This window comes from Anser brachyrhynchus, assembly GCF_964034855.1.
Source record: "Anser brachyrhynchus genome assembly, chromosome: 16".
NCBI classification, from domain to species: Eukaryota; Metazoa; Chordata; class Aves; order Anseriformes; family Anatidae; genus Anser; species Anser brachyrhynchus.
Genome location: NC_137734.1, coordinates 4,906,283 through 4,920,451, shown reverse-complemented (window position 1 = coordinate 4,920,451; position 14,169 = coordinate 4,906,283). Strand labels below are relative to the sequence as shown.

At 41.2% G+C, this 14,169-nt stretch overlaps 2 protein-coding genes across 4 annotated transcripts; one reads left to right on the top strand and one right to left on the bottom strand.

The window, feature by feature from the left end:
* Window positions 1-807: 807 nt before the first annotated feature.
* On the bottom strand, window positions 808-5,968 carry PPP1R3D (protein phosphatase 1 regulatory subunit 3D). The gene has a single exon (XM_080558170.1). It carries the CDS (start codon window positions 5,581-5,583, stop codon window positions 4,669-4,671), a length of 915 nt encoding a protein of 304 aa, XP_080414296.1. The 5' UTR covers window positions 5,584-5,968; the 3' UTR covers window positions 808-4,668.
* A 3-nt stretch (window positions 5,969-5,971) lies between these two features.
* FAM217B (family with sequence similarity 217 member B) lies at window positions 5,972-14,085 on the top strand. Of its 3 annotated transcripts, XR_013940028.1 has the most exons (6): window positions 5,972-6,108; window positions 7,435-7,638; window positions 8,803-8,908; window positions 9,000-9,085; window positions 9,486-10,903; window positions 11,276-11,406. XR_013940028.1 is itself a non-coding variant. In XM_080558157.1 (5 exons), exons 2-5 carry the CDS (start codon window positions 7,544-7,546, stop codon window positions 10,672-10,674), a joined length of 1,476 nt encoding a protein of 491 aa, XP_080414283.1. In that variant the 5' UTR covers window positions 5,972-6,108; window positions 7,435-7,543; the 3' UTR covers window positions 10,675-14,085. The 3 variants fall into 3 exon arrangements, 2 of the variants coding, with proteins under 2 accessions (XP_080414283.1, XP_080414284.1); XM_080558157.1 differs by having other exon boundaries at window positions 9,486-14,085; XM_080558158.1 differs by having other exon boundaries at window positions 6,020-6,108; window positions 7,435-7,633; window positions 9,486-14,085.
* The last annotated feature ends 84 nt before the right edge of the window (window positions 14,086-14,169 follow it).

Sequence of the window (14,169 nt, the reverse complement as noted above, 5' to 3'; positions counted from 1 at the left end):
GAAAAGCTTTTATTACAATCTCTTGTATTAAAATAGCCATAGTTTTATTACTGGTTTTTATATGAATTAAGCACTTTACAATTTTACAACTCTCCACTAAAAAAAAATGACCTTTTGTCTAACTTACATACTTTATTGACATACTGTGTAATGTACTTTTTTCCAGACAAGACAATCAGGAAAAACAACCCCTTTTCATTTACATGAATTCCATGTTTGGTTTTAAAAAACAAAAACAAAACATGCTTGAAAGAACCTTGAAACTGTGGACTTCTGGACATTCATTTATTGTATGACTATAATAAATACAGGTTTTTGAAAGTGCATTACATGACAATAACTCTAGTGAAGAATTCACTTTAACAAAATCCTCAGGATAAGGGAAGTGCTCAGTTTGAACACAGTGCAAGCAGTCAAGTCATCCTGAGAACTTATGAAAGTTCATAAGTTTGCTTTCATTGTAGGTGCATATTACCACTATTTAATGGCTTAATCCTTTTTTTTTTTTTTTTTGTCAACTAGACTTCTTTTGATGTTCACTACTGAATGTGACAGGAAAAAATGAGTGCAAATTTCATGTCATGTGGCAGGACTCAGTATTCATGAGTGAATATTTAGCAGCTTAGAAGCTCCCTACAGAAAAATGTTTTTCATATATTGAATTAATCCTGAGATCACACTCAGTTCCATTAGAAGGTAGGCTTGCTCAACTCAGCCAGTAATGACAGACAACTGGGTTAGTAACAGCTGCTGTCAGCTCTTCTCCAGCAGTGCAAGACATGCAAAGAGAGTTAAAAAAGAAACAACTTGGAACAATACTTTAATATTCAAAATTGCACTTGCAAATACCCTGAGAGGTTGCAGAGGGAAGACAATACAAGCCAAATTCACTTTGCTGAGACATTCAGTTCTCACTTCCCTGACACTGGTGTACGTGACTTTAACCTTTAAACTGACAGTCTCAGCTTTACATAATCTCCCCCTGCTTGCAATAACACCAAGATTTTGACGTTTGCTAGCATGAAAGATTCTCTCCCAGAAGATGGCAACAGCATATTAATACCAGTAAGCCGAGCGTCACTCTGGGCTTCACCAACATCCATTGTAAACTGCTGCTAAATAACAGGCTCAGGAGAAAAGAAATTTAACTGTGTGCTGGGAGAGAATTCAGTTTTATTACTTATGGGAGAAATACAATAATTGGGGGGTGGGGGTGGGAGTGGAGGCAGGGAAAGGGGAATAATACTTTAAATAGTGCCTTTTATTCAGCACATGTGCTTCTGTGTGTACCTGTGTGTGCATGTGCCCGTGTGTTTGTTTTCTTCTTAGCTGACAAACATGTAAAAACTCCACTTCTATGGCCTGTAGCAGTACTCAATAAACTTGAATGGAATTACTTAAGTAAGCAAGTTTCACCACAGTAAGGATAAGAATTTCAGGTCATGCCAAGAAAGATTCCTCTGCAGTCACTGCAGGCGTTTCACCTCACCTGACACCTGCAGACTCCAGTTAGCATGGTTTGGCACGATCTGCACGAACACTGAGAATTACATGTGGCAGGACTCATCCCGCAGTGTTCTCTGCGTGCTCAGCAGAGCTGATGCAGTTTGGCACACCACAGGTACTCTGCTAACTCTACAGACAACATCCCGACTGACTATACAGAAAGCCTGGGCAGACTAGTTCAGATGTGTTATGTCCTGTGTTGCCATACGTCATTCAGTCATACAAAGCCCACCACAGGAGGCACCAAATAGTGCCCCTTCTCACGGAGCTCTCTTTTTTTTTTGTGGCATATGAGGAAGACCAGAGTTCCAGTTCCCTGTACTGATTCTCTATGACACGAGTTGCTGCCAGATTAATGGTCACTCCTCTAACTCAGATGCAGAAAATAACGCAGATGGACTGAAAGCACGCAGTACTCTTTCAATCTGCGTAGCTGGCAATCATTGTACAGCCTCACCCTGATCTCAGAAGCGTTCTGCCTGCCTTAATGGATATGAAATACCCAATGGAGTAGTTGTGTTGATTGTTCAAATCAATTTCAACTTAAGCTTTTGACCTCTCAGTGCTCCAATACAAAATTAAAGCACCACTGGCATTCATTTTCTCTTAAAAGGAAAATGAAAGTTCTTTTATGCAAAATGTTAATAAAGAAATGATGATTTTTACTGTTCCCTACCCACAGATAACCACTGGTAATTGACCACTATAGATACAAGTTAAAAACCCATCGTTATTGAAAGTAGGGACACTTACTGTAAGAGCAATAATTAGAACTTGACTCTCAGGGGAAAGCCCTTGCAACCCCAACTGAATTCAAGTACTGACAAGTGCCTAGTACTGCTGAAAACAAGACGTTCAAAGTACATCTTGTATTTCTGCTGTTATACTGAATACCTATGTAAGCTATATAAATCAAATGTGTAATCTGTAGACATTTCACTTACTTAGTTTAGAAATCAAAATAGCATGTAATCTGCCACTCCAGTAACAGCAATTACTACCAGAAATTACCAAATTAGAGAATGAAAACAAGCATGATTTGCAAATTCTATCAGTTTTTTTAAAACATCTCTTACCTACTGAGACCACAGCCAACGAAGCACATTTAATCACCCTAGAAGGCTGACTAAATACCCTAAAACACGGAAAGTAACCTCTAATTCAACAGTTTTGCTTTGAAATCAGTTTCAGAGCTGTACGCATTGGACTGCTGGTATGGAACAAACTATAAATATGCAATTCAAAACAAAGAACAAAATGCAAAATGCCTAAGTTCAAATTAATTTGCATAGGGTTAGTTCCATCCTACAGCATTCCAACACAGTCAGTTCTTAATGGTTTCCAACAGGACTGAGTTTTCCCAGTACTCTGAAATTGCTCCTCAGCAGCTTATAGAACCATCATTCACGACTGGCTCCTTTGAAAGCCAAAGACTAATGGAACTGGGCAGCTTGTTCACTTCAAATCCTGGTTTTGCTAAATAGATAGCACAACGAAGTAACATGAAGCTGCCAGACACAAAAGTTTTCTTGGGGATTCTACGCTTCCAGAATTACTCAGTGGACATTCTAGACTGATATATACTTGGCTGTGTGCTGATTACATCTGTGATTTTAAAAATAACTTGTGATTTTGATGAATAAGCAGCAATCTAAAATAAGATGCCTGAATACACAGCGTGATTTTCATAGTATAGCTCTTCTGAAAAGCGGCTCTTCTAATACTTCCAGCCAGGCAGTTTTGAAAATTTAGGCTATATATATAAACTTTACATGAAGTGCTGCATACGTAGGCAAAAAAGCAATGGGAAATCTTTTACTTACTAGGTTATGCCTGTCACCAAGCCTGTTGCCAATCTGAAGCCACACTAGTTCCTCACAGTAAAAGTAGCAAAGTAGGAAGCATCGATTGGGTAGATGGTACATGAGTGTTGCTGTGCTTTCCCTCCTATAGAAGGGAATCTGTGAACACATGTAAATATGATCTTTACTGATAAGTAAAAACATCACTTTGCTTTCAAGTTCCTGCTTGGTGTTGCAAGGAATGCAGTCTTGGAGTTCAGCTGGTTTATAACCAGAAGTAGCTGATACGAGCGTTCAAAAAGTACTGCTGCAATTGGGATGCTGGGGAACAACCGGCCAGGATTCTAGCACACTCTTCCAATGAGCTGCTTACAGATCCATGTATTAGCTTTTCTTTCGTCTCTCATATTTCCTTCATTTATAGTTACCTGTTTCAAGTAAGAGTATAAGATCAATAGCATTCTTACAGTGCTTTCAGATCTTGAAGTATAATTGTAACATGAGTGCAAAATTCCTCTAGTTTCCCTTAGTAAGAACAGTTGCACAAGGAAAGGACAATTCCTGTGCCACCACCTGGAGGAGAAGCCTACTGGTATGTCATGTGGAAAAGACGAGAACTTCCCCATGAAGACCTGCCTTCATACACTCCGGTAACAATCACTCCTGCTGCCTACAGTCAACAGTGGAGATAAGAAAGGGCACTTTTTAAAAAAAAAAAAAAATCTAAAAAAAAAAAAAAAAAGGAAAGGTGCTGATTGGACATTTTCCTGTAGGTTTTGCTCATAACAATGTTTTGTTAATTCTCAACCCCAAAACTAATGGAATTATTTAACATGGTTAACAGTCTTAATTAAAAATAAAGTATATAAATGCAAGTACTTCCCTACAGTGTCTGCCATGCAAATTATGCATAACTGGAACAATGACCAAACTTGGTGAGATAATACAAACAAAATTATAAACAAAAACTTAGTAAAGCCACACTGTCCACTTAAAAAAACAGACAGTACAAAATAGTAAAACAGATCTGTTAGAAATATTCTATGCAATCTAGAATATGACTAGCAACATAAACTGTCTTGTTTTGATGTCTGCTAAATATCCTGACAGCATCCCTTTGAACCATTCTGCACTGGTTCACACACAAGAGAACACACGAGCTTTCAGCAGATGTAACTCTACACATTTTGGCCCTTTATACTCTCTGAGAGGTTTAGAACAGTTTGTACAGGTTGTTGGCTACCTGCCTGTCCTGAAACGTTGCCACGTTTAGTAGGTTTCAAAGAGGGGACTGTTGCCATAGGAGCACAGAAAGGGCCACCAAAACTTGCAAGGCTGCTCTGCAGCCACTTCCTCTCATTCAGATGAAGTGGATCCAGCTCTCCTCGCATTCTCTAGGCATCTTGAGGGGGTGAGTCCGGCAAGTCAGACTGTAGTTTTTGCCCCTGTTGTTATCCCAATACTCCTGCCCGTTGACTTGGTACCTTGCTGCAAACTGGACTACTGAAGACAGCTGTAGGAGGAAAGGAGGCACGGGAAGAAAGAATGTGAAAACATCAACCTGACCCTGCCCACTTTTCTCAGGGATGCTACTGTGCCAATGAGCAGCCACTTCATGGAGACTCTTCCACTGGTTGAAGGTGTACCGCACAGACACCTGCTTCTCAAAAGCAACATTGCGAACTTGGATGGTGCCACTGAGCCCCAGATCTGAACTGGTCACTCGCTCAAGACACACCTGCTGCTCCTGAAGTCGGGCGGAGAAATCCATGCAGTCTGCAGGCTGCTGGAAGTCAGGGACTAAGCACTGCATGGTAAACTCCAAGTCCCAGCTGCTGTACCAGAGGTCTGAGTTTATGGACAGCCTGGAAAGGACATGCAAGGGGATGGACGGATCCTCCCCAGTCTGGAAGACTTTCACTTCAGTGAGCTCTAAGCCCAGAGCATCAGCAAACCTCACCCTGTTCATACGGCTCTGGCACCCGGGAACTTGGCATTGCACCGCTGCTCGCTTCCTCCTTTCAGGTGTTGTAGGCAAAGATCTCGCTCGGCGGCGTATGATGGGCCGTAACGCTGGATCGCAGCTGCTCTGAAGCTGGTTTGTCTGAGGTCCCCCCTTGGACAGGGTGCTGCTCAGCACACACCTGCTGCTGCTGGTGTGCGCTGCCTGGGGCTGCTGCTGCTGCCCTCGTCCTGGTGCTCCCTCAGCCCGCAGCATGTTCTGGTAGAGATCGGAGAGGTAGCTGGGGTTCCTCCGAGGGCCGCGCACCTCCATCCTGAGCTGATGGCGTTAGCACCCAGCGCTGCCCCCCCGAAGCACGCACCCTGCAGTAACAGTCAGGACGGGGAGGGTTTGAGGCAGCCGGCCCAGCGCTGCCCTTCTGCGGTAAGGGCAGAGACCTGGAACCTCTCGCAGCGGCTGGAAGCAAACCAGGGGCTGGCGCCGCACGGGGAAGACCCGGGCCCTGCGGCCGGTACGCTCGAGGCCGGCGGAGCGGCTCTTCAGGCCGGCAGGAGCCTCGAGGCCGTCCCGCTTGGTGCCGGCGGGCCCGGGGCTCCCGCTCAGGCTGTCACGGGGACCCCGCAGCCCCCTGCGGCGGTGCCGGGGCCCGGGGCCGGTTCCCAGTTCCCGGTTCCCCGGCCCGGCCCCGCCCTCCCAGGGCCGCCTGCGCGGAGCCCCCGTCCCTGCCCCTCCTGCCCCGCCCCGAGCGGGGACGGAGCCGCCGGCGGCCGCCCGTGGCCGCCCCGCGCACGCGCGGTGCCCGCCCGGAGCCGCAGGGGGATGGCGGGGCCGCGGCAGGTACCGGGACGGGGCGGGCAGGGGAGGGGGGGGGCGGTTCGTCAGCGCCGGGCCGCTCCTGGCCGGGCTGGGGCTGCGGGCTGTGCCCAGGGCGGAGCGGGGCCGTCGGCAGCAGCCGTTAAATGGGGCCGTCGGCGGGGATCGGGGCCGCGGGCGGGCGGCGTCGGGGCGCGGAGCGCTGCGGGGATCGGGAGCGGGACCCGCTGAGACCGGCGGCCGGGAGGGAGAGCAGGGACGGGGGATGACGGAACGGCAGTGGGTCAGATAACACACGTATACATACACACCGTGTACGTCTGCGTCATGTGCATACACATCGTGTACATACACATCATGTACATCTACACATAAATTCTATAAATACAAACCACATAAATATAAACCACATAAATACACATCACGTACATATAAACACAAAGCTCAGCGCAGCCAAACTGTGGGTGGGTGAGGAGAGGTATTTTGGTGCAAGTCAGCTGTTCGCCTTCCGAAATCTGTGTCAGTGCAGCCCTGGAAGGGGACTGCGGTTTCTGGAAGATACAGGACCCCTGCGTACACTGCTGGGAGCATTTTTAGTAGGAGTTTATGAGTGCTGGGAGATGTGCTTTTGAATAAGAAAAATATTAAGCATTTGATACGAATTTTGCATATATGAATATACCATGAACGCGTTTTGTGGCTCAGAAAAGGACAACTCCGCGCGCACAGGATGCGGGAGGCTGATCAGCTGTTCGTGTTAAATGGAGAGCAGCGACACCCACCACCATTTGGCTGGTACTTGGCTGCAGTCGGCACACGTAAGGCCCTGCAGGAAGAGCAAAACGAGGAGTGTGCTCTAATATGAAAAGCAGCTCTCCTAACGCCGCTGTCCGTCAAAATATTTCTCTGTATCTTTACAAACCATCTTTCCAGGACAGGCTTGAACAGCGTGGCCGGCCTGGCATCCCCTCGGTACTGACTGCAGAAGCCGTGGGGTGACAGCACTGGGCCGGTGGCTGCAGCAGCAAAGTGTGCATTGCTTCTGGCTGGCCGTGCCCCCCAGCATTACTGCGTTATTAGTGCATTGCATTGCAGCGTTAATGGGTAACCCGCTCCCAGCGGGTACACCGTGCTGCCCCACTGCTCTGCTCGCCTCCCGGCACCCAGGGGGATGACTGCTGGGCGCGGATCAACACTAGTGAGATGAATAATGCAGGAATAATATGCAAGCACCCGGGGAGGGGATGGTGCTTTCCAGTGCCATTTGGTAGCTGCTTATTGATTGTTGTACTGCTTTAAAAATAAATCGCATTGGGAGGAATTGCGTATGTTTGTTTATCGCATTTCTAGGACATGGTGATCGTTGCATCTGATAAACTGTGTTGTGTGGACCCAAGACTGGAGTCATTTGAAGATTATGTAAAGATAAAGGTGCCGATACCATTTTAGAAGAGTAATAATGGGACCAGGCATTCAAGAACATCCTTTGTTACTGCACAGAAAGACACAGAAAAAGGAAATCCAAATCAATGAAAACCACAAAGGAATGGTAAAGTAAGGAAATTATTTTCTCTCTTTCTGGTTATAGAAATCTCTAAGTACTGTAGAAGAGTTAATAAGCGCATGACTGTACTGTTCAGATTCTCATCCCCCTCTCTGATCCACACCACCACAAATGATCGTGCAGTAGGACCATGCAGGTCACAAAGTGACAGAGGTGACTGTGTCACTGCTGGAGGCACCAGATTCATTTTCGTTATGCTACAAGCTCTTGAACTGATGAAATAGCGTGGTTTTTTTTGAACAAAATTAACTACATTGACTTAAAAACTGTGAAACTGTGAACAAGATGTCTTGCCTGACATTAACTAAACTGTGGTCAATCTAAATTAGATGGGGGGGGGCATAATTTTCTTATTCCTGTTCTAAGATGACATTTTAAAACTTTCTTTTGTAAAATTAGTAATATTTCTTGTTTGTAGAAGAAACACTATTTTCTGGTTCTTCAGTAACACACTGATTTAATGATGCTATGCTTACACTGATGTATCTGATTTGAAGTAAAATATATACATTAGTTTTAAGCTGTCCAGATTGGTAATGCCATTCCTTTTGCTTGCATATGTATTTTTTTCTTTCTAATATTTGTACAACTCCAATATAAAACAAACTGATGAATCTTTTTGTGCCTCTGTTGTGAATTAATTTGTAGTAATATCATAATATGCTCCCTGCCCACTTCCACTCATTAACATCATAGGAATAATCCTTTAAATTTTAAGACTATGCAAATGAGAAAGGCAAGCAAGATTTGATTGTGGTGGCCTCCATACTGTACTTTGTAATTAATTTTGTTAAAGTGCAGTAGGACCATCAGTACCAGGTACTATATAAAATATTAATTAAATACATAATCTCTAATACTTACTATTTATTATCCCCAAAGTAACTTTGGGATCCTCTTATAGAAGACTTTATATAAGGGCTAAGTTCTTTTATCGTATCATCTAATTTAATTACGCATTTTGCTATAATAGTAGCATAGTAATACTATAAAAAACAAAAAGTTAGCATAGCATAGTTCCAGTGAATATTAAGAATAGTTGCAGTCAACTCTTTAAAACTTAATTGTACCATAAACTTTTATTGTATTTCTGTTCTGATGATCATATGTTGCTATTTGTATGTGATACACTGTTTAATCCTTGCTAATTACAGTAATGGAAAAAGCCATCCAAGCACCAAAGGACTAAAGAAACCAGTTTCTCATGTGAAACTGACTCCTGGAACATTAGGGAAAAATGTATCAAGTGCCAGTGAAAAGGTAAATCAAACCAGTTCTTTTTTCATAGAAAAATGGTACCTAGTTTGTGTCAGCTTTCATAGTAACATCACATACTTTCGTATCTTTTCAGACTTCCCACAACAGTCAAGACGGCAACCAACCAAGTAGTGTTAAGAAGGGAAGAAACCAACTGGATGACAGTGCTCAGTCAAAAAGGTAATTCTGTGCTAAGGTTGTTTAATTTGTACACATTTCAAGCAGGTAGTTAAATGCTTGTGATGAAATCATGGCTTCATTGTGTTGCCTTTAACTTCCCTAGACTCAGAATTCAGAATTTCTGGGGATAATGAATGTAAGTCATCAATATGGAAACTTACTATACTGCCTTAATAGGTTCTCAGGCAAATTCAGAATAAAATAAAAAAAATAGTAGTAGGTAGCATTGTTTCTGCTGTCAAATATTGATTTTACCTCATTACTAAGTTTCCATGTCATTTGTAGCTTAATTCATGTAGATCTAGGTCCTTGAAGGAAGTGGCAAGAAATTTGTAACCTGTTGTTCCAAAGACATTAATCATTCTAACAGGATATGATTTTTTTTTTATTTTTTTTTTAGGATCACGAGTGTTTGCACATCACTTCCCAGAGTACAAGGATCAAAGAAGAGTCTCCCAGAAACAAGGCAAAGTGAATCTTTACTGCACAGGATCCCTCCTGCCATAAAAGGCAGCACACAAGGTAGCTTCTGTAAGGTTAAAGATGTGCAAGTACAACATTTTTATTGCAGTAAAAAAGAGCAATTGGAAAAGAATCGTGAAGAACATGTTGCTGAAGCTGGTCCATGCTCCTCTAAATGGCAAGGAGCGTCTGCAGGTGAAATGTTTCTTGATTTTCAATCGGTACAAATTATTAAAGAAGATGCTGAAGATGATAGTGCCAGTGATCTCTCTGATTCAGAAAGGATTCCCATTCCTCCATCTCCCTGCACACCACCAGAACTCATACTCAGAGCTGAAGAAATTGATCCAGGTTGTTTGGAGCATGTGCCTGATACAGGTTTTAAGGAATCAGAATATTACTACCCAGACTTCCTGCCACCCCCTTTCAACTCATGGGACTTGAAGCAGCTGGCCATCTTTGTTAATGTAGAGGGTAAATCTGAATTTCGACCAAAGCCAACGGGATTTCTTGAGAAATACATTGATCGCCTTTTGCAGCTGGAATGGCTGCAAATGCAGACTGTACAGAACGAGAAGGTAAAGGCAGCCAAAGCCAGACCACAGACTGCTCCCAGTGCCATACGTACCCTAAAAAGCCCTGGCAAATGCAAAGCATTGTTCAGCCCATTGCCTAACAAGCAATTGGCTCCCCAGGAAAGTGTCACAAAACTCCCTGCATGCTATTCAGGTCACAGGGGAGATCTATACTGTGAAGAAAGTCGACAGTTCTGTTCACATCCAGGTCACTTGAAACTATCTGAGAGAATAGGATATGCAATGTCTTCTCAGAGACAATCTGGTGAAGTAAGAAGTGAACTGAAAAAAACAACTGCAAAGCAACAGCTTCTCAATATTCAGCCACCTGAGAACAATTCTAAAATTCAAAATGTTGGTAACATCAGACCCCCTAGGCAAGCATCAGTATTCCATGCTTCAGCTGCTCCCCTGAAAGGCGTAAAAACATATGCATGTACAAACCCAAAGAAAAATGGCAATGCTAACAATTATGTTCCTTCTAAAAAACCAACAGGGGACAGGAAAATTAAAACAAATGGCACGAAGCAAACATCGCACAAATTGAAATGAAGAAGAATGATTTTTAAATGTTAGAAAAAATGTAAATGTTAAAAACAACATCTTTTTTGATGTTTCTTGACTGCTAGAAAGTATTTGGCCAGTGCAGAAGGGTCATGTTTTCTTCATTGCAAGATCCTGAAAAAACATGTTCTCGATGCATGGTTCTAAGTCAGTACTGTTCTTTTCAATACATTCGATCTTAAGCCAGCAAGGCCAGCAGGAAATCTTTTCCCTGAAGGCAAGTGTCTTCCATTAGTCTTTCCTCAAAAATATTTACAATTGCTGAATGAAGATAACATTAGCAGAATATGAAAGCTTAGAAATGTACAAAATATCCTATTTGCACCAGTTGAACTCCATTGAAATCTGTAGTGTTTCCTCTGCTTACCTTGGTGTATTCGAGAGAATAGGAACTGTGCTCTTTTTCTGTAACAGATGTGCTATTTTGAGACAGGTTTGATGGTGTTCTGTTTTCTGATGGAAAAAGGGCTCAATTGTTTTTATAAAATAATGGAGTAACTATATCTGTACAAAGTCAAGCTCTAATTCTTCATAGAAGATGATGAATCGAGTTTTTTAATGAGTTGGATTTTTATTTTTATTTTGCTAGGAAGAAGAATGGAGATAACGAAATATTTTAATGCAGAAAGGATTCTTTTAAAGACAAACAATTATTACGGAGCAGACAGCTTCAATAGTGGCAGATTAAGAAAAAGGAATGCATATTTTTATACCCAGAAACCTTCACTGTATTTACAGACAGCATTCCTTCAAGTTAATTTTGTAAACCTTGATGCTTTTTGTCATTTAGAAGAAATGACCAAATTTCAAACCGCACATTGATATCGATAACTAATGCAAAATGAGAATATTACTAGATACTCTGTGGCCTGATGTCCAGAACTCATAAACTCTTAAAACATAGAAAATAGATTCTTATGGGATGAATTTGAAGGCTATTTTAAGGTCAGTCAAAGATATATTTTGATACAAAAGATACCTATTTTCAATTACCTGAGATGACTATTCCATGGTCCAGTCTACTTCACTTAGCTTGGCTTCTTATTTCAGGGTTTAGTGATGTGGCATGGGGAAATACCCTACTGAAAGAAATTGTACTTTTTTTTTAATGCAGGGTCCTGTCCTTGGACTCTATATTTTGTCTTGTGTCTGTGAGATACAACAGAACGTGAAAATAATTCAGTGGATATTCAAGCGTCAGTTCAGCTGTTAGCTGGGGACACAATCCCGTTAAAGATGAAGTTCTAGAAAATGTTTTGAACTTTCATTTTAAAATGAAATACTTCCTGAGCACCATTAGCTTCATCCTCAGCCACCTGTCACAGCGAAGTGTTTATGAGAAGTGAGCTGAGGTCTGATGAACCAAATTTTACAAGTGGATCCTGCCATTGTGATATCAAATGAAAAAGTATCAAATGCTAAAGAATATATTTATGTACATAGTTAAATTGCACTTCTCTGGTTGATCTCATCTTGGTTTTAAGATGCTTAGCTGTTCCTATTCTTTCATTGTGCCTACCAGATCTTCAGCTTTCTAAAATTTCAATGCATGGATTTATATGTAGTTTAAAATGAGAGAATATTAATAAATATAGTAATAAATGAGATTATTTTACAGTACATAAAAACAATGCTCAGGAATAGTGTGAGAAATATTTTTAGTGGCTTTTTCCTAGTCTACTGGAGACCAAATGTGAAATTTTAAATTGATAAAGGAAACAAATTTAATGTACAGTATATTTCCATATTCAGTATTTGTTAGGATACAGTTAAAATAAATTGTAGTTGCTTGTACGTCGTGCTCTATGCAATTAAAGTGGAACTTAATCTGATATGCTCAACGATCAAGTAAATTGGCTGTGTTGGAGGTGTGGTGAAACTTACAGGATGGCATTCAAATACCAGCAACTGCACAGCACTAGTACATTTCAGCCTTTTGTTTTGTTCCAGACTCATCGTGTATTTCAGCTTTTTTAGATGAAAAGATCTTGCATCCACTGCTGGAATTTCAGGCTTTGGCCAAATTCTACAAGCCTTCATTAGTCAAGTTTTCCTGATTGGCATTAAGAGTAGTGAAAGTAGGACTGCTCTTGCTAATAAACGCTGTTGTAGTGCATGATTTTAGTACCCTGTTTTGGCACACTACTGTAAGCACCAAAAGCAAGGTGAGCAGGATCAAGTCAATAATCAGAATGGCAGTTTTTTAAAACAAATTCTCTTAGATGCAGTAATTAATTCAGCATGTTATTATGACACTGAATATTAGTGTATGCTAAATTTTTCTCTGAAATGTGGCTCTATATTGGTGCTTTCCTAGATTACATGGAGAGCATGTAGACAGGCATTTTGCATGATCACCTCTTAAAGAATGAATAAATAACTAGTGTTTCAGTCAGCTTTGACTAGAGTAAAGGTGGTTGGCACTGAGAATTTTTTTTCTCACAGACCCAGGAATTAGAAAGTTTTGTTTTAATGTAGTGCTTGTGGTCTAATGCACTTTAATCTGTTGTTGGAGACTTTTAAAAAAGTTTAATAGGCAGAGATAGTGATGGCACTGAAAACAAGTCTGAATGCTTGTTCATCACTAAGCTCCGCCTGTGATCAGGACAAGTAAGTTTGTCTCACATGATAATCACACAATTCTAATTTTTGTTCATTCATTTGATACTTTCAAAATTGATTTCTTTCAAAAACTGTTCTTGCTGTGAGCAGACCTGCAAGTGTTGGATTTCATCTGGCAGCAGTTTTGCTCCTATTTTAAATTGTCTATGTTCTGCGTCTATAGATGAAAAGAGCTCCTTTTATGAAGAGGACTATGGTTTATCTTTCCTTCATTTCCTATTGATGGGTATTTTCTTTAAACACACTTCTGAATATAACAGAAAAGTTTTTTGCATCAAGTACATTACATTCCAAATTTAAATAATTCCACAGCACAGTTTGTGTGGCTGTTTATATTTTTGCACTCTGTATAGCAATATGATCCTATATTCACATGTATCTGAGCCTAGCACTGAAGATGCTGAAGAGCAAGTTTACTGTGATTTGAGATATTTGAATGGAATGTTTTTGTTTTTTTTTTTCCCTAGATAATTTTAATGTTCTGTAGTACTACCTACAAAACTAGTACACTCAGGTTGCATTTTAAATAGCCAGATCCTACTTCAGTTATACCAATATAAATAAACTTTGAACAACTGTTGTTCTCAAGGAAAAAATTATTTCTCATGAAAAATAATTAAACAGGCCACTGTCTGGAGCCCAGCTTTTGATGTTGGCAATCATTTGTTCTTATTTATTTGAAGATTCTGTGGATATTTTTGCTGGTAATTTCATTGGAAAGTGGTCTTGTAATTCAAAGTTACTGTGTATTTATTATATTAAAAGTGAGATGCTGCTTACTTGTTCCTTAGTTGTATTCTTTTCATCATCCACAAGATGGCACTTTTGAATTTTTCTTTTAGAACATTACTTCGGCATAGA